This window comes from Sceloporus occidentalis, unplaced genomic scaffold (assembly GCF_023333645.1).
Source record: "Sceloporus occidentalis isolate IW3139 unplaced genomic scaffold, rSceOcc1.0.p SCAF_2, whole genome shotgun sequence".
Taxonomy (NCBI): domain Eukaryota; kingdom Metazoa; phylum Chordata; class Lepidosauria; order Squamata; family Phrynosomatidae; genus Sceloporus; species Sceloporus occidentalis.
Genome location: NW_028316982.1, coordinates 31389511 through 31414693, shown reverse-complemented (window position 1 = coordinate 31414693; position 25183 = coordinate 31389511). Strand labels below are relative to the sequence as shown.

The 25183-nt window shown below is 40.4% G+C and overlaps 1 protein-coding gene across 2 annotated transcripts in view; it reads left to right on the top strand.

Annotated features, from left to right (window-relative positions):
- The first annotated feature begins 3653 nt into the window (after nt 1-3653).
- Nucleotides 3654-25183, top strand: part of P2RY1 (purinergic receptor P2Y1) — a 77954-nt gene continuing 56424 nt past the window's right edge. Inside the window, exons 1-2 of one of the 2 annotated variants that reach the window (XM_089507717.1) lie at nt 3654-3902; nt 8082-8676. In XM_089507717.1, the coding sequence (XP_089363843.1) occupies nt 8134-8676 (543 nt within the window). In that variant the 5' untranslated portion in view covers nt 3654-3902; nt 8082-8133. Of the gene's footprint in view, nt 3903-8081; nt 10943-25183 lie in introns of those variants that run through there. The other variant, XM_089507716.1, reaches the window with a different exon arrangement.

The following is a 25183-nucleotide window of genomic DNA, read 5'->3' as shown; positions in this document are numbered from 1 at the left end:
ACTTGCCTGTATTTTTTTTTCAAATTTTTCCACATAACATCTTACATTACATGACTTAACATAATATTTCTACAATACTTGCCTGTATTTTTGGACTCTCTTTGCGAGTGTTCCTCTAGGCACTATTGTGACAAGGGCCTGCATTTCAAAATTTAGCACTATGCCATTAGTTCTAACAAACTCTTTCAGCTCAGCTCCATAGCTCTCTTTTATATCCTGATGCTGCTGAAGTTTCTTTGAGCCTAGGAAGGATTCCAAACAGAATAGACTTGAGGTAGCCCAATAGCACTATTGCACAGCACCAGCTTCCAAGACACTGCACACCAATAATATGGCAGACAAACAGACTTACTTTCAGTAGCTTGCAGAAAGAGCTGTACCTCTGTGGCAGAAGATGTGCCTTGCATGCAGAGATTTCAGATTCAATGCCTGGCATCTTATGTAAAAAGGCTCTTGGGAGCAAAATCAGGGCTTGGAAAGATCACATCACAACATCTTAGGGAATCACTATTTGAACAGTACTGAATAACATAATGGTCTTATTCAGTGTAAGGCAGCTTCACATATCAAGCATTTTCATAATTGGATATATATATATTTTAAAAGTTCCAAAAATCTTTCAGAAATAAAAAAAAATAGGGTCACTGGGATGGGAAAATGTTTCATCTGTGTAGGCAATGTCTAACCATACCATAAGCAGTAAATCTCTGAAAGATATGTTAATTGCTTGATATATGTGAAGATTCTAATGGTTTTATATTTTTTTCCCATTTTTAATTTGTTTTCTAATTTGCTCTTTAGCTGTTTTAATGGCATTAGATTCTTTGAGCTTTGTTTTCCTATAAAGTTGGGATTGAAATGTAATAAATAATACATTTCTAGCCATTTTTTTAAAAAAAAAAATTACAGCAACATCCAACAGCAACAAAACAAAGTATCAGAAAAAGGCTTACCTGGACTCCAGTGGGTGTAATGGGAGTTATCCTTGAGTAAACATATTTAGCAAGGCAACTATGCAATTCTCCCTTCTTCACTTCACAGAATCAAAGAAGTTGGAAGAGACCACAAGGGCCATCCAGTCCAATCCCCTGCCATGCAGGAAGTCACAATCAAATCTGAACAGATTCTGAAGAAGTTCTCCTTGGAATTATTTGATATATCAAGACTCATTTCTGGAATGCTCAACTTCTAACAGGCTTCTTTAGTCACAGCACTAGATGTACTATCCTTACAAAACAAAGCATATGCAAAATGTCTGTTATTGTTTTTTCCCCCAAGTAGTTTCTGGCTTATGGTGACCTTAAGGCAAACCTGTCATTGGGTTTTTTTTGTTTTTTTTTTGACAAATTTGTTCAAAGGGGGTTTGCCTTTGCCTTCCTCTAAGAGAATGTGACTTGCCCATGGTCACCCAGTGTGTTTCTATGGCTGAGTGAGAACTTGAGCTCTGGTCTCCAGTGTCATAGTCAATGCTCAAACCACTATGCAACCATGCTGCCTCTAAAATGGCTGCACTTACCACTTTGTACAGCCTTAGTGTGTGGGGAAATGCTCTCAGACAGTACTGAACCCAAGCACTTCTAGAATTTTTTAAGAACATGATTGTTTAGAATAAAAAAAAAAACATAGTTCATGGCACTAATAGTCTTGCTGTGTGAAAGCACATATGTAAAGCATGATTTCAGCCAACTAGGGGGTCTTCCCACTACAATTTGCCCTGAATCGTGATTTGGGGTATATGACCCTCATTCCCACTTGAAACTGCTTCCAATACTCATTCAATCGATTCCAGTTGGAATAAAGCGGGGCAAACACCAAAAACCTGGGGTTTCCTGATAGTACTTTTTTAGGGTTTTTTTTTCCAGAAAAATTAATTCTGAAGTGTGTCCAATAAGTGGGAACACTAGGTCAGAATCGATTCTTTCTGAGGGGAGGGGCAAATGGCCATATATAAAAATATTTCCATATTCATGGCACCTATATATCTACTGTATATCGTCCAGGTTGATGCCTTCAACAGCATTTGGGCTGTTGGCAACAGTACTTGGGTACAGCGGGTAATAGCTAGGGGGAAGGCCATCTTGATCTATCTATCTGTCCAGGTTTATCAAGAGGTTTTCTTGACAAGTTTCTTCACAGGAGGTTTGCTATTGCCATCCTCTGGGGCTGAGTGGGTCACCCAGTGGGATTTTAATTTAAAACCCTGCTCTCTAGAGACCTAGTCCAACACTCAAACCAGTACATCACAATGGCTTTCTATTGTCATGACCTGAGTACAATAACACCATCTTACATTCCTCAGCATGTACCTCTGATACCAGAGGGTTTGTGTATGAAGTGTGTGTGTGTACATATAGCCCCATCATTGTACCACCAGTGGCCTCATCCACCATGGATGTATCTACTCCTCCTTTAAAGCCCTCCAAGTTGGCAGCCATCACTGCCTCTTCCAGCAGCAGTAAATTCCACAGCTGAAGAGATGCTGCCTGTGGAGAAATGCTTCTTTTTATCCCTCGCCATTCAGTTCCAAAAGGGGATGGCAGGGTAATATCAGGAGAGACAGAAAAAGAAAAGCTTCTCCTTATCTCCTTTCTCCAGACCATGCCTAATTCTGTGCATCTCTGTCACGTCTTCCCCCCCTCGCCCCCACTAAACATTATAACCTTCCCTAGGGGAGGAATTGCTCCAGTTGCTTTGCTCATGTTGGTTACCTTCTCTCTCTCTCTCTCTCTCTCTCTCACACACACACACACACACACAATCACGTTGGTCTCTCTCTCTCTCTCACACACACACACACACAATCACATTAGTCAACTCCTCCTCCGTCTCCTCACATTCACTCACACACAATCACATTGGTCAACTCTCTCTCACAAACACAATCACACTGGTTACCTTCTCTCTCACACATACACACAAACAATCACGTTGGTCACCTTCTCTCTCTCTAACACACACACAGACACCCACGCACACATCACATTGGTGGTCACCTCTCTCTCAGACACACACAAAATCTCTTTGGTCATCTCTCTCTCTCTCTCTCACACACACACACACACCAACACCCCCAAAGCACAGGCTGACCACCTGCCCTGACCGCCAAGGAGGACCGACCAGGCACCGCAAAAATGGGGGACCTTCTAGAAAAAAACCGAGGAGATGCCCCCAAATAATAATAACAATAAACAACCCTCCAGACACTCCTACAAACACTCTGCTTCCTAGCTTCCTCCAAACGAAGGAGGACCTTTGGGGGATTCCTCCCGGAGGAGAGAAGGCGGGAAGGAAAGGAAGGAGGACAGGCCTAGTGGTCACCCTGCCCCTTCCTCCCCCAATAAATAACCCTCAAGGGGACCTTGCCAACTTTGCCCTCAGGGACAACCCCAAGGAGACGCAACGCAGGAGCACTAGAAGGGACGAAGCCAGGCCCGCGTCGGGCTTTACGCGCCAGCTTTGCGCTGAGGGGGGGGGGGGTCTCTGGGTGGCCGGGTTTGAAGGGGGCTTTCTGGGGCGGGGAGGGGAAGAAGAGGAGGAGGCTTCTTCTTCTCCTTCTTCTCCTTCCCAGCCAAGCCCGCCTCCCTGTTGCGCTCGTCGCACTTCCCCGTCTGTCTGGAGGAGGAGGAGGAGCGCGCGTCCAGAGTGGGTCTCTCTCTCTCTCTCTCTCTGAGGGAATGTGGCGCCACAGCGGAGCAGCCCTGGACTCTGGGCTTTAATGGGCACCTGCTCTGGGCCCCCGGCTTCGCCTTCCTTTTGCTACTTCTTGGCGCCGGGGTTTCGAAGCGGCATTATGGAGAAGGAGGAGGAGAAGGTGGCCGCGGCGCTGGAGGAGGAGGAGGAGGCGGAGGAAGGGCTCCTCTTTGCCCGCTCTCCCCAGGCGAGCTGAGGCCCCTTCCCTGAAGGTAAGCGAGGGGCTCTCCTCCAAAGTTTAGGAAAGGGACGGGAGGAACCAAGAGTCCTCCTCCTCCTCCTCCTTCTTTTTTCCTCTCCCGTTTGGGATAGATTTCTTTGCGCGCTCAGGCGCCTTTTCCCCGCCAAGTCACCGTCAAAAGGCATCCTCCTTTTCCCGGACCCCCATTTTGGATGTCCTCCATTTTGGAGCATTTAGGTTTCCCGCCTTAGGGTCGCCCAAGTCCGAAATGACTTTTGTAGGCACACCACAACCACAACGAATCTGGAGCCTGTTGGAAGACCTTCGGTGGCGGTTGTGGTTGTTGGTGGCTGCCTTCAAGTCGTCCCTGGCTTCTGGCGACCCGAAGGCGGCGAGCCTGCCCACGCTGGGCTTTCCTTGGCAAGCTTGCTTCCGAGGGGGTTGGCCCTGGTTGGGGCTGAGGGAGTGTGACCAGATGTGATCCCCACAAAGGAGAGCAAAGGGGGGGGGGGGGGGGGAAGGAAGGACATGACCAAATAATAGCCACAAACGCTAACATAACTACAAATGGATGCTTCTTTTAGGCAGGGATCCTGAGGGTTTCTTAGCAAGCTTGGTTCAAAGGGCCATCCTCTGAGGCTGAGAGAGTGTGACTTGAGCCAAGGTCACTCAGTGGCTTAGTGGGGATGGAGTACACGGCTGTGTGTGAGTGTATAGTAGCCAAACCTGACTGCAACCAACGGACCTGTTGGGATTGTGGGGTTGTCTAGCAGGGAAGGAGGTGCACTCTGTGCATGCCCAGGAGCCGTGTGTGCTCTTTGGGAGCGACTGATACAGCCATACCAGGGGGCTGAGCTCTGGCTCCAGTGAAGAAGAGGACTTCCGTGTTGGCTGCGCTTTCTGGGCATGCATGGTGGGCGGGAGGAGGGCCAGCCTTGGTCTTCAGTTTGTTTTCCCAGCGCCCTCTTGGCTTTGGGGCTAACTGGTGGCGGTGGTGGTGAAATGGGGTATTGTGGGAAAGGAGGCTAGTCAAGTCAAGTTGATTGACACTGTCTGCTCCTTTTCTGCAACGGTTACAAATAAAAGGGGATCAGCAACAGACACATACATACATATATATATGGCAGCAATCCACAAGGGCTAGTTTCATTTCCTAGGCGGGTAAAGTCTGCCCATCCTATCCCTATGGGAAGAAGTGTGCAGGAAAGCAGAACTGTGAAATGTGTTGTTTTGCTCCTCTTGCTCAACAGCCCTCCTTACACTCTGCTGCTCATTCCACTTTCTTATCCTTCTTTCTTCCTCTTATCTTTTACTGACTCTTGCCTCTTGACCTTCTGGAGCTTCCTAGCTGCTTTTCAGATTGCTATATGGGTTTCCCATAAGATCGTTAAAAAGTACCTTTTCAGGGGGAAATCTTGGGGATGGAGGTGTTCCCAAGTCAGGTTCTAAAAATGAAATAAAAATGTCCCCATCCCCTAATTAGGATCTGCTTATCTGATTCAAAGTGTGGGTGGGTGCTGTGTTGGTTTGTGTGTTGAGCTACCATTCAGGAGACCAGGTTTCAATTCCCCACTCGGCCATGAAACCCACTGGGTGACCTTGGGCAAGTCACACTCTCTCAGCCTCAGGGGACAGCAGTGACAAACCTCCTCTGAACACATCTTGCCAAGAAAAATCCCATGAAAGCTTTGCCTTAGGGTTGCCATCAGTCAGAAATAATTTGAAGGCACACAACATCAACAACAGTTGTGCCGTGTTAGTTTTATTTGTTGCATATTAGTTCAGAACAACACTCTGCCCTCCAGTAGTCTATAGGAAATATCAAGATTAGGATAATTCTACACATTACTAATTTGAGGTACTTACTGCCACAGTATATATTGGTGGCTTCTGTCTGAGATTATTTTGGGCTGGGCAAAATCATGATTTTAAATCTATTAATTTCTGTTAGTCATGATGACTATCTCTGGCCTCTAGGTTCAGAGGGTGTAATGTTTCTAAATACTGGTTCCTGGGGTGTGAGAGAAGCAATACTTTCATATCCTGCCCACTGATCTGAATCATCACTGGTCTGATCCAGTAGAACTCCTCTTCAGTTTTTTAAAAAAATAAAGTTGCAGTTATCATGGGTTGTGGTTTATATGTAAATAATTTGAAACTTTTATTTCAAAAGTATTTTTATTGGAGTCCTCGTAAATGTTTTAAGGCATGATAACATTGTCATTATACCCTTCCCTTACCTTCTTTCAGTCTTTTATACCTTTTAAAAAATAGGCACTGAAAACCAAGCCTACTAATTTTAGCACAATATATGATGTACTTCCTAGGATGGCCACCTCAGTAAAGTTAATGATATCTTTAAAAGTGCTCAGGTTCACTCATGTTGCCTTCAATTCATGACACCACAAATTCATTTTTATGAAACATTACATTCTTAGACATGAAAACATTTTGGCAGGATAAAGATAGCAGACAGTATTACAGATGCAGTCCTAATCCATATACAGTATATCACTTGACATTTTTACACTATCTTCAGTAAGGTAAAGGTTGCCTTCTCCTTTTGGGTTTAACAGACTGAGAACATCTTCTGTCTCCACAGTCCCTTCTGTATTCCATCACTTCTCTTTCAAACCCTATTTGGCCTTTGCTGTCACTTCCTTATGATGGTAAACCAGGCTGGGAGATGAAGTATCCACAGTGCAAGAAGAGCTGATTGAAGAAGTGAATCTACCTGGTTCTCTCAAGATGTTTTACATCGCTTAGTGGCAGACTCTGCAGATTAAGTTTATAATTTTCCATCTGCCTACCTGGTGTATAAGATTTCAGCTGGAGATGGAGAAAGAAGAGTCATATTTGACTGACTTGAAAGATTAATAGAAATGACTAATACCCTGTGTGAAATCATGTTGTACAATGGAACCTTGGTACCCACTGCAGTTTGTCTCCAGGACCCTGCATGGATAACAAAATCTGTGAATGTTCATGCCCCATTAAATACAGTGGATAGTAAAATGGTGTCCCTTTTATAACATGGCAAAAATCAAGGTTTGCTTTTTGGGATTTATATATTTTTAAAATATTTTCGAGACGTGGATGCCTGAATGTGTGCATAACGAATCAGTGTATATGAGGACTGACTATATCAACAGTATGTGCATATGAGTGTGTGTGTTTGTAAAAGAGAGATAAGGAATAACATACAAAGTTGATTAAAGATGCTTAAAATGGTCCTCACCTCATCCCACAGTTATGGGATCAGAAAGAATAGCAGTGGAAGACATTTACCAGTTATAAGCATGTATAGGAGTTACAATAACTGCAGTTTTTATTGGTTACAGCATACAGTCTTGGTTGTTACATAGGAGGCAAGATTATCTCATTTCTTGGCTGACACACCACAACAGGCTGGATGCTGGTGACAAACTGGGGTGGTGGGTGGTGGCATGATATGGGGCTGATCAGGGTATGATTGTGTGAGTCCCTTCTGCCACCTGGAACTCAGGCAGACATGGAAGTCCAGACTCAGGCAGGCCCCATGCCCAAGACCCCTTATGAGGATCTCCTACCACAATAATTGGGGAAGCAGGTTAGCTAGTGTTTGCTTTCCTTTAGAAGCAGGTATAGTCTGATGATCTAATGTCCCACAATATTACAGTTCAACAATTTATGAAATACAGACCCCCACCCCACCACACAAATTGATGAGGGAGGTCAGAAGGAGAGACCTGGACAGGCATTGATTGAGGCTGTCCAATAGAAAGCCAAAAAGTGGATCCAAGAGCAGGGCAGCTGTGCTTTAATCCTGCCTCATTGAGCCAACTGGCATTGCTGACAAATCCAAGGGGCACACACTATATGCGGACAGTGTGACAACACCACCTGACAGGATGGCCTGCTGCATGCCAGGAAGAGGTCTGAGTTGCCTTAATCTTCATGTGGTGCAAAGATGGTGCTGTAAATTAACAGTACGTAAGGTCCTGTTCTCACAATGGCCAAATGTGAAAAATGAAGTAATATTTGGGATAATCTACAGGAAAGTTCAGTGTACTGAAAAGGTAAACTCAACCGATTACCTATATAACCACCACTGGGAAAAACTGTTTGTGTGGGCATGCATTAAATGATAAGTATGAATGAAGGTTAGGACTTTTTCTCTCTTTTTGTGGTTTTTTTTATTGTAGTTTAGAAACTTCCTTTGTTTTCCCAGAGGCACCTGCTGATACTTCTAGATCCACGTATGTGACTTCATTGGAGTAACCATGACTGAAGTCCTTCTGTCGGCTGTCCTGAACATGACTGAAACTCACTCGCTGGCTAGCAATATCACCAGCAATGTCACCAGCAAATGTACATTGACCAAAACTGGCTTTCAGTTCTATTACCTGCCTGCTGTCTACATTGTAGTCTTCATCACTGGATTCTTGGGCAATAGTGTGGCAATATGGATGTTTATCTTCCACATGAGGCCTTGGAGTGGCATCTCGGTTTACATGTTCAATCTGGCACTAGCTGACTTCTTGTACGTCCTGACTCTTCCTGTACTGATCTTCTATTACTTCAATCAAACTAACTGGATCTTTGGAGACTTCATGTGTAAGCTGCAGAGGTTCATCTTTCACGTCAATCTGTATGGAAGCATTTTGTTCCTCACTTGTATCAGTGTGCACAGATATACAGGTGTTGTTTATCCCTTGAAATCCTTGGGGAGGCTGAAAAAAAAGAATGCAGTTTATATCAGTGCCCTGGTCTGGGGTGTTGTGGTTGTTGGGATTTCTCCCATCTTCTTCTACTCTGGGACTGAGGTAAGGAAAATCAAAACCATGGCTTGCTATGATACAACGGTAGATAATTATCTGAGAAGCTACTTCATTTACAGCATGTGCACCACTGTGTTCTTATTCTGCATCCCATTCATACTGATTCTTGGTTGCTATGGATTAATAGTAAAAGCACTGATTTACAAAGATCTAGACAATTCCCCACTTAGGAGAAAATCAATTTACCTGGTGATAATAGTGTTGGCAGTATTTGCCGTCTCTTATCTTCCTTTTCATGTGATGAAAAACTTGAATCTACGAGCCAGGCTGGATTTTCAGACTCCAGAAATGTGTGCCTTTAACAACAGGGTTTATGCCACTTACCAAGTAACTCGGGGGCTAGCGAGTCTCAACAGCTGCGTGGATCCTATTCTGTATTTTTTGGCAGGGGATACATTTCGAAGAAGGCTCTCAAGAGCAACCAGAAAAGCCTCAAGACGAAGTGAGCTCAATGTGCAATCCAAAAGTGAGGATATGACTCTCAGTATCTTATCTGAGTGTAAACAGAATGGAGACACAAGTTTGTGAATTGTTATTAATATTTTTTGCAAGCAAATGCTTTGCCCTACTTTCCCTTATCCCCATGTATTGTTTTTAACCCATAGAGCACCTTCATTTCATGCATTTTCAAGAAAATGTAACAGGTGGACAACTTATGTTTGTGCATGTATGTTCTTTTTTTTTTAAAGTAAAATTTTAAAAATGCTCTGTGAGCCATGGAAGAAAGTTAATGTATAATTTAAGCATAAGTAGTATGGATAGTTTCTGAAGCATTAACTCATCTGATAGAGTAGTGATCCATATAAACAGCTTGATTTACATCTTGAGGTGTATCTGTGGTAGGTAAACCTTTCTCTAAGGGCCTTGCCAATCTCCTGTTTCCAAATCTCACTCTTGTTTCTACCTTGTTGAAGCCCTAGGAATGGGAGGGTCTGTGGGGTACAGCCCCACTCAGGGATATTGCAGACCCCCTCCCTGCGTTTTCAGCTTTTATTTGAAAAAATACCTTCACCCTCATCTTCATTATCAACAACAGAAAGCATCTAAGGCTTTCATTTAAAGAGGTATCAAGATACTGGCAGTATTCTACCCAGCAGATCAAGAAAAAGTAAGCCTGCTATAAGTTTGGTACATATTTTATTAAAGTTGAATTTTCTTTAATGATTAAATAACTTGAAGCATATTAGATGACTTGAAATGTTTGTTTGGCATTGACTTTGGGTACCTCTCTCCATTCCCCAATGTACTGTACTTGCAAGCTCCTTTAACAGTACTTGTCTTTTCCTCAAATTGATTTTTATTTCTTGTCTTTTTCTCAAACACTGTTGAAAGTCCATTGAGATAATGGCCAAGAGATAGTAATGGTTTGTTGGCAATTATTTTATGTCTTCAGAAAGCTGACCTACAGGAGTGGATGTTATTTTTCCTCTTAAATATGGGTTTATATATACAAGCATTTAAGCATGTGGTGTTCAAAGGAAAAGGATGGGACCAGTCACTCTCAGCCTGTAACAGTACTATAGTAATGAGCATCCATTGACACATACAGGATTTTGTGTCCCGCCAGTCTCAGGAACCATGAGAAAGCAGCACTGCTTGAAATATAGCCAGCACCAGCCTGCACCATGCCTATATACACCAGCCTGTTTGGCAGAGCCTAGGGCTGGCTTGTGGAAGCATCTGATGAAGTTTCCCCATGATGCCCATATGCTCGAATGCTCTTTCAATAGTCCCTTGTTGGTCCTTCAAATAAATTGTTCATTTATGTATTTCCAAGCTGGTTACTGCCCAAATAGTAATAATGATGTCTTAGCTAATTGTGATTCTTTTTTTAAAAAAAAAGTAGCATTGTGCTATTTTCAAGGGATTCTGACCTTGATTTTTAAAACATCCCTAAACATAGTATATGTTGTAGCTGATATGTGACAGAAATTTCAACTGCTAATCAACTGTTTTATGTCCTGCTTAAGACTAGTTGTCAAGTTTTTGAGCTATCATAATTTTCGAATAGGTAAAATACCTCTCTGATTGGCAATAATTTGTATTTTTTTCCACCAAAAGATCTGCATTTGATTTATTTTTAGCCATTATTTGGATTTCTTTGTGTTACTTGCACCATTTTGCATGACAATGGCTGTTTTCCAAGCAAATGGTTACTTTTTTGGTGGCTCTCCCCCTCCCTTTCTCAGAAGAAGAAAAAGAAACTTCAGGCCTGTTACAGACTGCCAAAATAAAGCTGCTTCGGGTCTCTTTGGAGGTATGCTGTTTAAATGATGCATACATCCTAAGAATCCGGAAGCTGCACCAAAGCTGCACTCCAGTGCTTAGGAATGGAGTGTGGCTTTGACGCGACCTCCAGACTCTTAGGACCCATGCATCATTTAAATAGCATACCTCTGAAGAGTCCCGAAGCAGCTTTATTTTGGCAGTCTGTAACAGGCCTCAGTTAATTTTCATTGTTAGAAAAATCATACTTTATCTAAATATATAAAAGATCCACATCAGATTAAGAAAGGCCTGGTAAAATGAAACTCTCCCTTTCCTTCTTTTCATGTTGGGCATTCAGTGATTGATGGAATGGTTGGTAAAGAGGACATACTCATTGGAGGTGAAGGGTCTAGAGCAGGCATCTGTTCTACATGTACAGGGAACTAAGAAACAAGGTTCTAAATTGTATGGAGACCTGTGTGACCTGTGTAGAATAATATTTCCACTTCAGATGTTTCTCCTTGAAATGTCTGGAAGGTGACAACTTGACTGTCAAGGATTTAAAAAAGCGGACAGAGACAGTGAGCACAGCCTCGGTCTCCCCTGCATGCAAAAGGAATGGGGAGGGGGGGATTGAATGCCCAAGTAGGGCTCCCCAGATCTCCTCCTGTGAACAGAATGTTTGAATTACACATATTGAATTCTTCATTATCGGTCTGTATCTGTTCTGAAAATCTTCAGGAAATGGCCTTCTTTGTGTTCTACTAACATCTCAGACAGATTTATAGGCACCACATACATACAAAAGGGCTTTTTGCAGTGTCTAATGCCTGGAACATTCTCCTCAGGGAGGACGCTCTCTTAGCCTTCTGTTTGGCAGGTGAAAGCAGTTAGCCTTTAAGCATTCTGCGTTGCTGGTTTTAACATTTCAATTTGGTTGCTGCTTTTAAAACTCACTCTTGATTGTAATCTGTTCTTGTTTTTATTTCTTATTCTGAGGTGGCGTCTAGATCTTACCATGTTGTTGCATATTGTTAGTTGCCCTGGCCACTTGATGAGGAAAGGCGATGGATACATTCAAGTAAAGTAAATAAAATAAGTAAGATTGCTATGTGTAAAAATCTAAATTACATAGGCTCAAACTGTACACTAGACTTCCCAGAATTTGTGTTGGTTGTGTAATGAAGAATCAGTCATGCAGTTTGGTTGTGTGTATATTGAACTGTATACAAAGATATCCTATTCAAAAATCATTTCTCACAGATTGCCAGAGTGGGAGAAATCATCCAGATGGGTCTGAGATGCATCATTTTGGATAAGGAAAGATAGGGAGAGCTTAATCTGAATTGGGCCAGAATCATGTAAGCTAGCAGTCACTGAATGCATAAACACACACTTGTAGAAATTATTCAGAAAAGAAAACCTCATTTGGACTAAAAAGAAAACCTTATTTATTTCACTTAATATGCTAAGGTATATCTGAAAAAATATTCTAGAAAGCAGTATTTTGAATCATTATAAATTCTTTGTATACAAAATGAAGAGGATATGTTAATCCTTTAAATGGTTTTAGGAAATCCTCACAAAAGTCCATGCTTTACTAGAGGGATAAAAATAAACTATTTACATCTTGCTTATTAATTTCCACAGGCTAAACATGAGTGGAAAGCAGCTTAAAACTCATAAATGAAAAATGTATTAAACTTGAAGATTCTATTTATTTAGCTTATTAATGGGAGGAGGCAATGACATATCTGATACATAACTGTGAACTGGACAATATTGTGCTAAGGTGGTTTTCAGCCACTTCATTGCTGTGCAAAACTGAGTAGCTCAATTTTTTTAAAAAAAAATGGATTGGAGGTCTGTAACTTCCACTTTCTCTAGTCACTATGACTATTGAAGACACAAGATTGAGCAAAGATAAGCTGAAGGGTTAATGGTATGTGTAATTAAGAATGCAGCTTATGCCAGGTTACTTGGGAGTAAGGCTCATTTTACACTATTACTTATTTTTGAATAACTATGCATAGGATTATACATTAAATGCAGTTGTCCAGACATATTAAAAAAAAAAACCCCTGCAAATTACAGCTACACAAGGCCACTGCTCAAAGTATTCTTTTACGTGCAATGTCAGGGAATGGAGAAAGCCGATAAAATGTAGATGCTAGATCAAGAAGTGGCATTCCTCTTGTTAATGAACCCCTTGTGATTTTCCATTTATATTAAGACTGTGAGAATGCCAGAGAAGTGTGAAATAGTCTTGCCTGTGCTACTGCCACTAGACACTTCTCTGAAACCAAATTTAACTGAGACATGCCTTGCTGAGCACAGGAATTGAATTAAGGGCAGAATGGTAGAATTGATTTTTTAAAAAACCTTTTCATCTGGGATGTCTCTCTCCCCCCCCCCCCCCCCCAGATATTCACATCTAACCAACTTAAACATACTTCCATATCTTTTCATTTTGATTCTTGCTCCATACATTTAGTGGTTATTGAGATATAGCATTTGTAAGTAGATTGCAACTTGGTAATAATTTCCCACCACAAACACACACACATCTAGCTGCAGCAAATTCTGGGTGCTTGTCAAGGATTCCTGTTCCCAATTGTAGATCATTTCTTAATATATTTGAGACCTCATCTAACAAGGGTGATTCTCAAATGGAAACAATTTTCCATTTGTGGATTTTATTTATTTATTTATTTATTTATTGAATTTATACTCACCTTTCTCCCAAGATGGGATCCAAGGCAGTGTGGATGTTCCTTTAGATTAGGTTGGTCATGAGCCACAGTTGTGTGGATGTTTCCTGGGTGCTTACATGTGATGTCCAAGTGCTCCCTCCCTCCATAGCACTTATCTGCAGTTAGGGGGACTGAATCTGGGCACTCCTGTTCTCAAAATCATTGGAACTGAGCCTTTGAACACTATCTCTGCAGGACAATCCTCAGTGATCCTCAGGCTAATATTACAGTTGATGATGGTCTCCCTACTGAACACCATCCGTAAAAACAGTAGTGCTTACAATACTTGAGTCTACATTGTTGTCATGATGACAGAGCTCAGTTTTGCAGATCATTTATCATATAGAACATACACTATAAAAAAGAAATATATATTTCCCTGTAAGTTAAAGAAATCACCCTTTTAGAAAGATTTGCATGTGCAGGCATTTCAGGGCCTTTTTATCCTTCTTTTTAAATAGTACTTTTCCCCTGTGCCAAATTAGAATTTGTTTTCTAAAATCCTAATGAATTTCAGGAATAGCGTCTCATATAATATAGGTCAACAACAACAAAAGCACAATCTCTGCTGGGCACCAGTGAGTGCACTATACTTTAACAACTTGTCAAAGCTTCTGATCCCACTAAGTGATGCTGCAGAGGTAATGTGTGTATGTGTGCACGAGTAGGTCTGTCTGTCACAATGAAGACTTCATACTTTGTCCTTTAAATGAAAAGCTACTTCAAAATCCAAAGTATTGATGTAGCCTTTTTAGGTGCCTGGGCAAACAGATGTTTGAAAACTACCGTATTTTCCAGCGTATAAGACAACTGGGCGTATAAGACGACCCCCAACTTTTCCAGTTAAAATATAGAGTTTCGGATATACTCACCGTATAAGACTACCCCTCTTCCAACGCACACCAAATAAAAATTTAAAAAACCCATCAGATTTGATTTCACTATGGTAATTTTAATTCAAATGACATGCAGGTACTTAGAAGGAAATTTTGTTGTATATAAAGCCTGCTTGGATTGGTCACCTCTCCCTGCCTGCTCAGCCTTTCCTGTCTCCAAGACTATCAGAGCGGTAGCTGCTTTCATACAATCGTCACATATGGTGGGGATGTGGCCGCAGCCATTTTTGAGCTCCCCCCACCATATGCAGCAACCGCAGATTCTCCAGTCCAGCTCAGAAGTTTCAGCACCTGCCCTATAATATGACACCCGGCGTATAAGACTACCCCTGACTTTTGAGAAGATTTTCCTGGGTTAAAAAGTAGTCTTATATGCCAGAAAATACAGTATATATTACTAATATCAACAGTTGTTTCCAATACAGAAAATGTTTTTCAAATCCTACACTACTCTTTCAGTGTAGGTTGGGTTAAAAGAATGATTTCCTTCTGATCAGAAAGTGAAATGGGCAACTTGATGGGGATGTTAAATGAATCTTTCACTTCCACATCAAAAATAATTATTTTAGACTACTGGACAGTGAGGAATATATATATGTAAGGTATTTGTTTCCCCTCTTCTATGTCACCTATTTGTCCGTTTCACATTACTGTTTTAACTGGCAGCTTTAACTTTAATTAAGATTATGTTTCTGGGTCAGGCAATGGTTTGAGCAGGATGAGGTCATCACAAAATGATGGAGAAAAGCCCTCTCGGTATAAGTAGCTCATGTTATGTCTAACTTATAGTTCTGGTCACACAGTATTTGCATGATTTTATTTTTAATAAAATTTAATGGTCCATCTAACAAGTCTAATGGCAGGATTCCCTAGGCCTTCTCTGATGGATGTTTGTCCCATTTTTTCCCTATGAATACTAGGAAATAAAACTTCAGAAACATCCTTTGAATAATGTTTTGCCATTAGCAAGCTGTCCTTATGGTAAGGAGTGTATTTTTAATACAGTGTGAGGCTGAAAAGAAGTTCCACTAAAATAAATTGGGCATTTGTTTAGTTTTTACATTTTCATCCCTGCATTTGGGGAGTGCCAATCTTTTGTCTCTCTCTCTAGTCCTTTAGAGTTATTTATTAAAATTGATCTCACGTTCTTTTCCCCACTCCTGCAATTTTCTCAGGGATGTCAAAATCCAGAGATAATAATTAGCCCAACTTAATTGCTTACTACATTTATACAGTATTATGAATTTTCTTCATAAATATAAAGGTGGTTCCTCTACTGCATTTTATGCTTACAAGAACCCTGTGAGATTGGTTAGGCTGGGAGATAATGCCTCTTCAGGCATTTCTAGTGAGCTTTGTAACTGAGTAGAGATTTGAATCTCGGTCTCTCGAGTCCTGGTCTGACTTCTAACTTGTAGACCTCACAATGGGTGCATCTGCAATGCAGAAATAATACAGTTTGACACTGCTTTAACTGTAGGTTGACCATATTTCCTTGAGACAAAAACAGGACAGTGTGATGGCAAAAGTGGTACGGGGTTATGTAATATATTCCATATTCATTGAAAAGTAAGATTATAAAAAACGTTTTATTACATGATCATACTGAGCTAACAATTATTCTTCAGTGACAGAAGTCATACAAAAATTTAGGTAGATGTAGAGGGAGACTGTATTTCACCATGATGGTACATGAATATTTCTCTGATGAAGAAATCTTACACAGCAAATTTCAGTCTTCCAACATCTTATCATAAAATTTCTCATGCTCCATGACACTTTTTTTTTGACAACCACAATTTCAAACAGAACTTCAAACCATTTTTGCAACATAACAGGACATTTTTCTTGAAAATGGGACAAAATAGACTTTTACAGTCAGCCCTTCTTATACACAGATTCAAGCATCCACAGTTTGAAAATGTTCCAAAAAAAGTATAAATTTCAAATATCAAACCTTGATTTTCCATTTTTTTTAAGGGACACCATTTTGCTATGTCATTATATTTAATGGGACTTGAGCAAAAGATAAGTTTTGTAAATTTGACTGTATTTTGTTATACACAGGGGATCTTGGAACCAAACCCCAACATATAACAAGGGTCCACTGTACATTAAAATGATGGGATGGTCTGGAAATAGTCAGCCTATTTAACAGCCATGGCTCGTTGCTATGGAATCCTGAGACTTGTAGTTTGTTTTGGCACCTGAGCTTTCTGATTAAGCAGTTAAATAGGTCACCAAACTACAAATTCCAGAAATCCATAGCATTGAGCCATGGCAGTAAAAGTGGTGTCAAACTGCATTATTTCTGTAGCGCAGATCAGTGGCGTCCCTAAGGTTGGTGTCATCCGGTGCAGTAACTCATGGTGTTATCCTCCCATTGATCTCTTCCCATTTCACAGTATACAGAATCCTTAGTAATGCTTTTTTGCACTATTGTTACTTGTAAATCATAATTCCCATACACCACTGAATGTAATGCTAATAGTTGTGACATAAACAACTAGCAAAATTAAAATTATACATTCAAATTACAGTATCATACACATAACCTAAATGCATTTACATATACATAGTGAAGATTTGGTTAAAATGTAATGTTTGTAAAGAAAATTTTAAAAGAACATTTTTTTAAAAAAATTTAAAAAGTTGAACTTTGAAATTTAAAAAATTCTGGGGGCCTCCTTTCTTCTCCCACTGACCTTCACCTTACTCCCACAATCTAAAGCATTTTAAGTGATATAGGCAAATGCCACAACGTGTCTGCCAAAATACAGGTGTTTGAGCAGCAGTGGTGTCACCCCTCCTTAGGATGCCACCTGGTGTAGTCTGCACCCTCCTAGTGATGCCACTAGTGCAGATACCACCAGAATGACACTTCAGCATGCACTTTATTAAGATACAATCTTTGATGCTGATAATCAGTAAAGTGATCACAGAAGATGGTAGGGAAACACAAATGATGGGAGGGTAGCATAGAAACCCATCAAACCTTAGCTAGATCATGGTGGTGGTGGTGGTTGTTTGCCTTCAATTACTTTCCAAGTTATAGCGACCCTAAGATGATCCTAACATGGAATTTTCTTAGCAAGATTTCTTCAGAGGAGGTTTGCCATTGCTTTCCCTAAAGCTGATAGCAAATGACTTGTCCAAGGTCACCCAGTGGATTTCACAGCCCAAGTGGGCCTTGAACCCTGATCTTCAGAGTTGTAGTACAACACTCAAACCACTATGCCATCTTGGTACTCGAATCATGTTGTACTAGTAAACAAACAGCACTTTGTGTACTGTGCCAACACTTTGAGAAGATGCCTAGCTAAGTAGTGACCAGTGTAGATGTCACTGAGCAAAAGTAACAAATGTTTTTGATAAATTATGCTACAGTTGCACAGATATAGGGAAGAAAGTTGTGAGTATTCATGTGCTCATACAGGGAAATGATTGTTAGTGTTATCACAATATGTTTTGGGACTGGTAAATGTTACATAGCTGAAATGCCAGATCCAACTGATGAAGAGCAGTTGGGTAGAATGGCTTCACTGGGATCCCCTCACTGCTCTTACCTTCTCCCTCAGGGTTCAAGGCACACTGCTGCCCAGAGGGAAAGGTAAGTAATGGCAGCTGTTCCTTTTGCTTGCTGCTGTCACTGCTCATTTGTCAAAAAGAGCAGATGAACAGGCCACAGCAGCAAGGCAGAGAAGCCGCAAAGTCAGGAGACTTTGAGGTAAGAATGGGAAGCATACGTTGATCCAGATAGTGTTGGACTGCAACTTCTATCAGCTCAAGCCAATAGTAGACAAGCCCTGCAGTCTCACACCATCTGGAGGGCCACTTGTTTACCAGACCAGTTCTAGGGATTAGAACATGGGATATGAGCCTTGGTAGATACCCACTTATGTTTCTGCATAAAGCTCTCTAAGAAACAACCCAAGCCAACAACCTTTAAAACAAAATTATAGGAACATAGGAGTGAAACAGACAGGCAGGAAAAAGTGGCTTGAAGCTGCTTTTTCCAAAGCTGCATTGAAACCCCTAACTATAGTATGCAAGATTCAATGGGGAGAATTGTGGTGTGGAAATGCTCTTTAACTGAAGTGTCCTTTTGAGAAATCATTCTTTTTCCATCACTATCAAAATACCCTTGGGCTCAAGAGATCAACATTCTTATAGTACAGAGTGAACAATAGTGACAAATATGAACAAGGGCCAGGCATCTTAAGAATTTGTTGGGCATTCACAGTATTGGGGGAGTGAATAACAGAAATGTATACAGTGCACCCTTGCTTTACGTGGGGGATCTGTTTCGGACTCCCTCACGTAAAGCAAATTCTGTGTATGCTCGAGCCCCATTTAAATGAATGGGGCTTGTGCATGTGGTAGCACGCGTGCGCCATGGGCACGCAGCCCATTACTCCCTATGGGATGCGCCACCCCTTCCTCCTTGTGCGGCTTTCAACATATCCTGAAAGCCATGTATGACACGGGTGTACTGTACATTTATAAGAAAGCTAGGTATGACTGAGTGGTGTTTACTTGAGATAGTTTAGTAGCTTAATATGATGCTCTCTTTTTTGCATGTAAAATATAACTTGAGTCCAAAGGCAGAGTGAAAGTGTACACTTCAGTAGTTGCAGATTTTGTGGATCTGTGTGATTTCCAACTGGTAGATTAAATGAACATTCAAATTTATTCTGGATATTAATAGGATATGAATAGAATAGAATATGAATGAATATAATATGGATTTACTTCAAGGGTAGTTAATAGCACAGATTTAACTACTGGAATATAGTCTATAAATTCAAAAGCAGTTACAAAATCCAAGAAACATTGAATATCGTCACAGTAAATGACAAATTCTCAGGATTGGGTTCAGGATTTTCATTCTGTGGACAGAAAAGTTTTGTTCATGGAAGATGTCTCAACCTGATTTTTCATGGTTCTTCATCTTTGCCCTACAACACAGCTAACTCCATTGAGTAATTTCCCCTAATCTTCTAAGTGACATTTTGAGGTGACTGGAAGGACTACTACAAGGAAAACTTAGTGGGGAAGTGTTAATTCGCCAATCTTATTGCACCCATCTAAATCTGGACTCAACCCACAATGTTGTTCCATCAAACCAGGCAAAATTTACTGTTTTGTTTCAGATAAAAATTTCACATGACTCTTTCAGTTCGTACATACAGGAGATTGTCACACAGAGAAAAAACGGTGGGAGAGATGTGGGATGTAAAAGACATTTAACCATGCCTGGGTTGTAGGCAATCTGCATCCACCCAGGGAGCCTGTCTACAACCTGGACATCTCTCGCTGCTTTTTCAAGAATGTGATTTTCCTGTTCTTGAAAAAGCGGTGGGAGAAGTCTGGGTTGTAGATAGGCTCCTCAGGTGGATACGGGCTGCCTACAGCCTGGGCATGGTTAAATGTGATGACCCGTTTTTCTCTTTTAGATACCACATCTCTTCCACCATTTTTTCTGTGTGTGATCTCCTAAGTGAGAGGTAAATCATTCCAGTAACAACACTTAACTTTCAGAATTAAAATCTCAAGTTTTAATCCACAGAGGGGTTGAGTGGCTTTGTGAAATTTAAAATTTTAAGAGATTATATTTCAGATTTCATTAAAATTTAGTAATGTCACTGAATTTTGAACTATGTGATAGGAAAATGAATAGTAACAAAAACTGTATGATGACCTTGGATGGCTCTGCCAAAACAAAAGTATGGGAAATGCCTTCAGTTTGCATCACTGGTAATGGAAGGATGAGGCATAGAATACTAGGTATCTGCAGTTTTCAGTTTTGCCTAGGCACTGACTTTTTTAAGCAGTTTTTTTAAAGAAAAAACTGGCAGACAAGATTCCTTGGCATGATGCACATCATAAGATAAACCTGGACCATTTCATTTTCATTAAGGAAAAAAATTCAATTTCATTCCTTCTGGTAAAAGACCTTCTGATTTATTAGAGATTTAGAACAATCTAAAGTATGGTAGAGTTGTGAAGAGTTAAATGTTTCTTCACCATACATTAAAAGAATTGGAAATAGTAGTAAATTAGGATTAATGTTGGTGTATGCGATATGCTGAAATACGCACTTGCTCTGGAGAAGATCTGGGAATAATTGCTTTTTTACAACTACAGCTCCCCAAACTTCCTAGGCACCATGCTCTGGGGTCATACTAGCTGGAGGATTATGGTATTCCAAACTGTTGTAGAGATGGTGAGAGGGATGAAGGAGGAAACCTTCCCATTGTGTATGTATCTTTTCTAAGATGGTTAATGGGGAAAGGGCCTTCGGTGTTGCTTTTTTCCTGGTTATGGTGCTTTGTGCAGAATGCAGAAAGAAGACCTAAGTTCTATTTCCTGTTCAGTCCTTTGATGTTCTTCCACATTTCAGGATTGTTATGATGGTAAAAAGAGATGCTCATTGTAAAGCATCTCACCTTGAAGAACAGTAGATGCTGCACAATGCCCCCAAAAGCAACTAAATGCAGATTTGGGCTGTTAGCATTGGTTCTGCATCCCGTTAGCACTTTGAGAGAGTTTTGAGCTAAATTCTGCCTTTCAGAATTGCTCCTTTTATTTCAAATTGAGGAGCAAAGTATCTGAAATCTTGCTTGTTTGTCTGTTTGTCCTACCCTCAAGGATATGGAAGATGGTCGCAGCAATATGAATACCTGACTTTCACAGAACAAATTACATGTTTGTGCCCCATCTGTTTAGATATGTTCAGATAGTGCCCAATTATTTTTCATTCACAGTTTGTTTATTGGGACATCAGAATTCAGCACATTAGATCAGTGATGCTCAAACTCTGGTCCTCCAAGTGCTTTGGACTTTAGCTCCCAGGAGCCTTAGCCATTTTGACCAGTAGTTTTGGATTCTGGGAGCTGAAGTTCAAAACACCTGGAAGGCGAGAGTTTGGGAATCACTGCAGTCTAGGTTGTCACTGCTCCAATCAGACAGAGTCATAAGCTTGCAGACAGTTCTTAGTTTATGACTCAAGAAGACTTAACATTTCAAAACTTTGCATCTGGAGAAAGACAAGGCAGATTGTCAGACTTCACCATCACAATAAACAAGCCAAAAATGGGTGTTCTGTGGTTTGTCAGCTATGTCCACTTCAAGTGGGAGCAATTGGACAGCATGCACCAGCATGCTGCCTTGTTCTTAATAAGCTAGAATTCTAAAGAATTCTGGCTCACTATGGCATCTGAACATGCCCAGATCAGAAGCTAAAGTAAAGTTAAATTGCCCAGGGAAGTTCAGTTGGGTAGCAGTAAAGCTGGGATACATGGTTGCTCAATCCTCTAGCATGCTGCCTCTTGTGCAAAATCATTTGGGGGAGTTTCCCATGCATAAAAGAAGAACACAATTTAACTGTCCAAACAAAGGTGTGTAGAAGCCACTAACAAGCCCTAAACTGCAGCTGAGCAGCTCAGCTAGAAGTGTTGCCTTGATTTTTACCCTCACTGTATTGAATTTTAACTCACTGTAGTTATATAATGAGGTTTTACATATTAAGTGGTTTCCTTCTCATTGGTTTCAGAACACACAGGTTGTTTATTCCAGGAATACCACCTGGATATTTTTAATTTTGTTTCTCAGATTGTATCTGTTAAGAAGAATAATGTCTGGTTTGAATTCTTTTTTATGAGCATCGTAATTCACCATTTCAAACTAATATGAAGGAAGAAGAAGTGTGATCTATGTGCTAAATGTTTTGCAAATTTGGACTTTATAGTGTGTTTCAAGTGCATATGTGAAAATGTTTTATTTTTCTACCATTCTGTAATATTGTTGAGTAACTCAAGATTTATTTGTGGATAACAGTGCCATTTAAGTTGATTTGCCTAAAGAGACAGTGTTACTTGATATTTAAGCTTCTCAGGTTCTGTTGTGGAATGAAATTAGTAGTCATTTAGGGAATAAAACAACTAATTGTGCATAACTTTCATGAGTAAAAAAGATTATCCGTTTTTGTATAAAATGCTGTGTTGGTTGCATGCAGTTTTTGTATAAGGCATGCCAATAACATCTTGTAACTTTTTAGTGACAGTATAACTGCACTGCTTCCACAGAGTTACTAGCATTGTACTGAGCTACGTAAAGAGTAAACAAGATCTAATAAAGTGATGAAACCCTGATTTGTTGGTTGATGTATTATTTATCTCTGTAGATTTAATATCTACTGATTTGTCTTAAGACAGAAATGTATGTTAGAAAATATGGATGCAAAAATAGAAGAAAACTAGAAAGCCATTGAACAGTATTGATTTGAAGTCCCTTAGTTTGAGACAAGCAAATCAGTCACAAGGCAAGGCTATCAATTATGACATTTAACTTAGTCGCTACTGATCTGACCTATTTCTTTGGTGCACAGGAGGGAATGTGCTATCTATAGAAGTAAATATTCTATATTTCAGGTTATTTCCATTGCTGACTTCGCCTTGGCAGGCAGTGTTTCCTTTTGAATAAGTCTGGGGCATTTAATATTCACTAATCCTCCCTACCTACTTCAAAGATGTCTCTTATAGTTGGGACACCATCTGGAACAGAATAGGATAGGGTTTGGAGGCGGTAGAGGGAATGCATACCAACTGAGTACACTGACTTAAGTGAGAAGAAATTATTTCTACTCAGCCAAAGCTATGATCACCATCCTATCCATACTTACTTGGCATGAAGTGTGTGTGTGTGTGTGTGTGTGTAAACTGTTTTGCATTGGAGATCTTGGCTTGCATTGAAGAAATATATAGCTCACAGAAATATTACTGAACACTGTGATCCAAAGTGGAGTAAATCTATTGAATCAATGGGATTTACTAAGTGTTCATTTACTGTTCTGTAACTGATTTTATAGGATTAGTCTAGATAGGACTAATAATGAGATTAAGCCCATATACAATTCACAAAAAAGGTCCTTGGGAGGGGAAAGAGAAGTGTAATTGACAGAATGGAAATCTGTATTTAATTTAAATAGTAACTAGGTTATCTTTGTGCACCACATTCACCTCTGAAACTTGCTACATCTGATGCTTGGGGAAGCTGGGATAGAATGCCTGAAACCCACATGCTACATATGCAGAAGTTATTTGTCTGCTGGAATTGATGAGAAAGCAAAATAAAATTATTAATGGCCCCATACAGACAGGCCAAAATAAAGCTGCTTTGGGTCACTTTGGAGGTACGCTGTTTAAATGATGCATGCGTTCGAAGAGTCCGGAAGCTGCACCAAAGCTGCGCTCCAGTCCTTAGGCACAGCTTCCAGACTCTTAGGACACATGCAACATTTAAACAGCATACCTCCAAAGTGACCCAAAGCATCTTTATTTTGGCCTGTCTGTATGGGGCCAATGTAATGCAAATTAATACTGAACTTGAAACTGTTTTTTTCTTGTACACCTCTTGTTTCAGCTACAACCCTAAAGAATTATATATGTGTAAAAAGTAACCCAACCCAGCCCTAATTTGACATAATCCAGATTTCATCACTTTGTGCACATGCTCTAATAAGATTGCACAACTGGCAAACAGGTCTTCAATGAAAGTGAAGATCTGCTGCTGGTGAAAAACCTCTGTTTTGCCAACCCCAGATTTCTTCAAAGATGAGCAGTGGATCAGCAATTTCAGTGGTACCTATGGTATTGATAGTTGAGTTGCAATATCCGCATAATGGTTCACAAGATCCTCTTGCAAATTGGCTCTTGACACTTTGAGAACAAGCATAGCCACCCACCCACCATCTGATCACAGTCTTTTTCTATATTCAGTGATTCACATTTGTTACAGAGAAAAAAGGAGGGGGACCTGGCCATGTAATGTTATTGCACAGAAATGATACATCAGTTACAGTTGCAGAGTTGATTACAACCCATCCAGTGGCCATCTTACTCCAAGCATATCTGTCACTATGTCTAGGCTAATTCTGTGAAGTGTAGGTGTACAGAGTAGCTGCAAGTAAGTAATAAATTATAATAAATGTGTATGTGTATGGTAACATATAGGAAATGCAAGAGGAATATATCTTACTATATATAGATATCAGAGACATACCCATGTTAATCTGGAGTATCAGTATGGAAAGGGATCTTGCAACACCTTTGAGACTAATTGTGTGAAAAAAGTTGTAGCATGAGCTACATCTGAGGAAGTAGACCAAGTCTACAAAAGCTCATGCCACAACTTCTTTCTCACTGTTAGTTTCAAACGTGCTGCAAGTTCCCTTTGCATACATATAGATATCAGTTTGTTGTTGTGCACCTTCAAGTCATTTCTGAATTATGGCAACAAGGTGAACCTAACAGGGTTTTCTTGGCAGAAATTGTTCAGGATGGGTTTGCCCTAGCCTTCTTCTGAAACTGAGAGTGTGTGACTTGCCATGGTGACTCTTTGGGTTTCCATGGCTGAGTAGGGATCTGAACTCTGGTTTCCCAGAGTCCTACTCCTGCACTCAAACCACTACACCACACTTACGTTCAGAACATTTATTCGGGAGAAAATCCACTGGGCCCAATGGTACTTATTTCTGACTCAAAATGGATAAAATTAATCTCCTAAACCAGAATCCCATTGAAAGGTGACAGATTAGAAGTGCTATTAAGCTATTATTTGTGTATACTTGTGTGG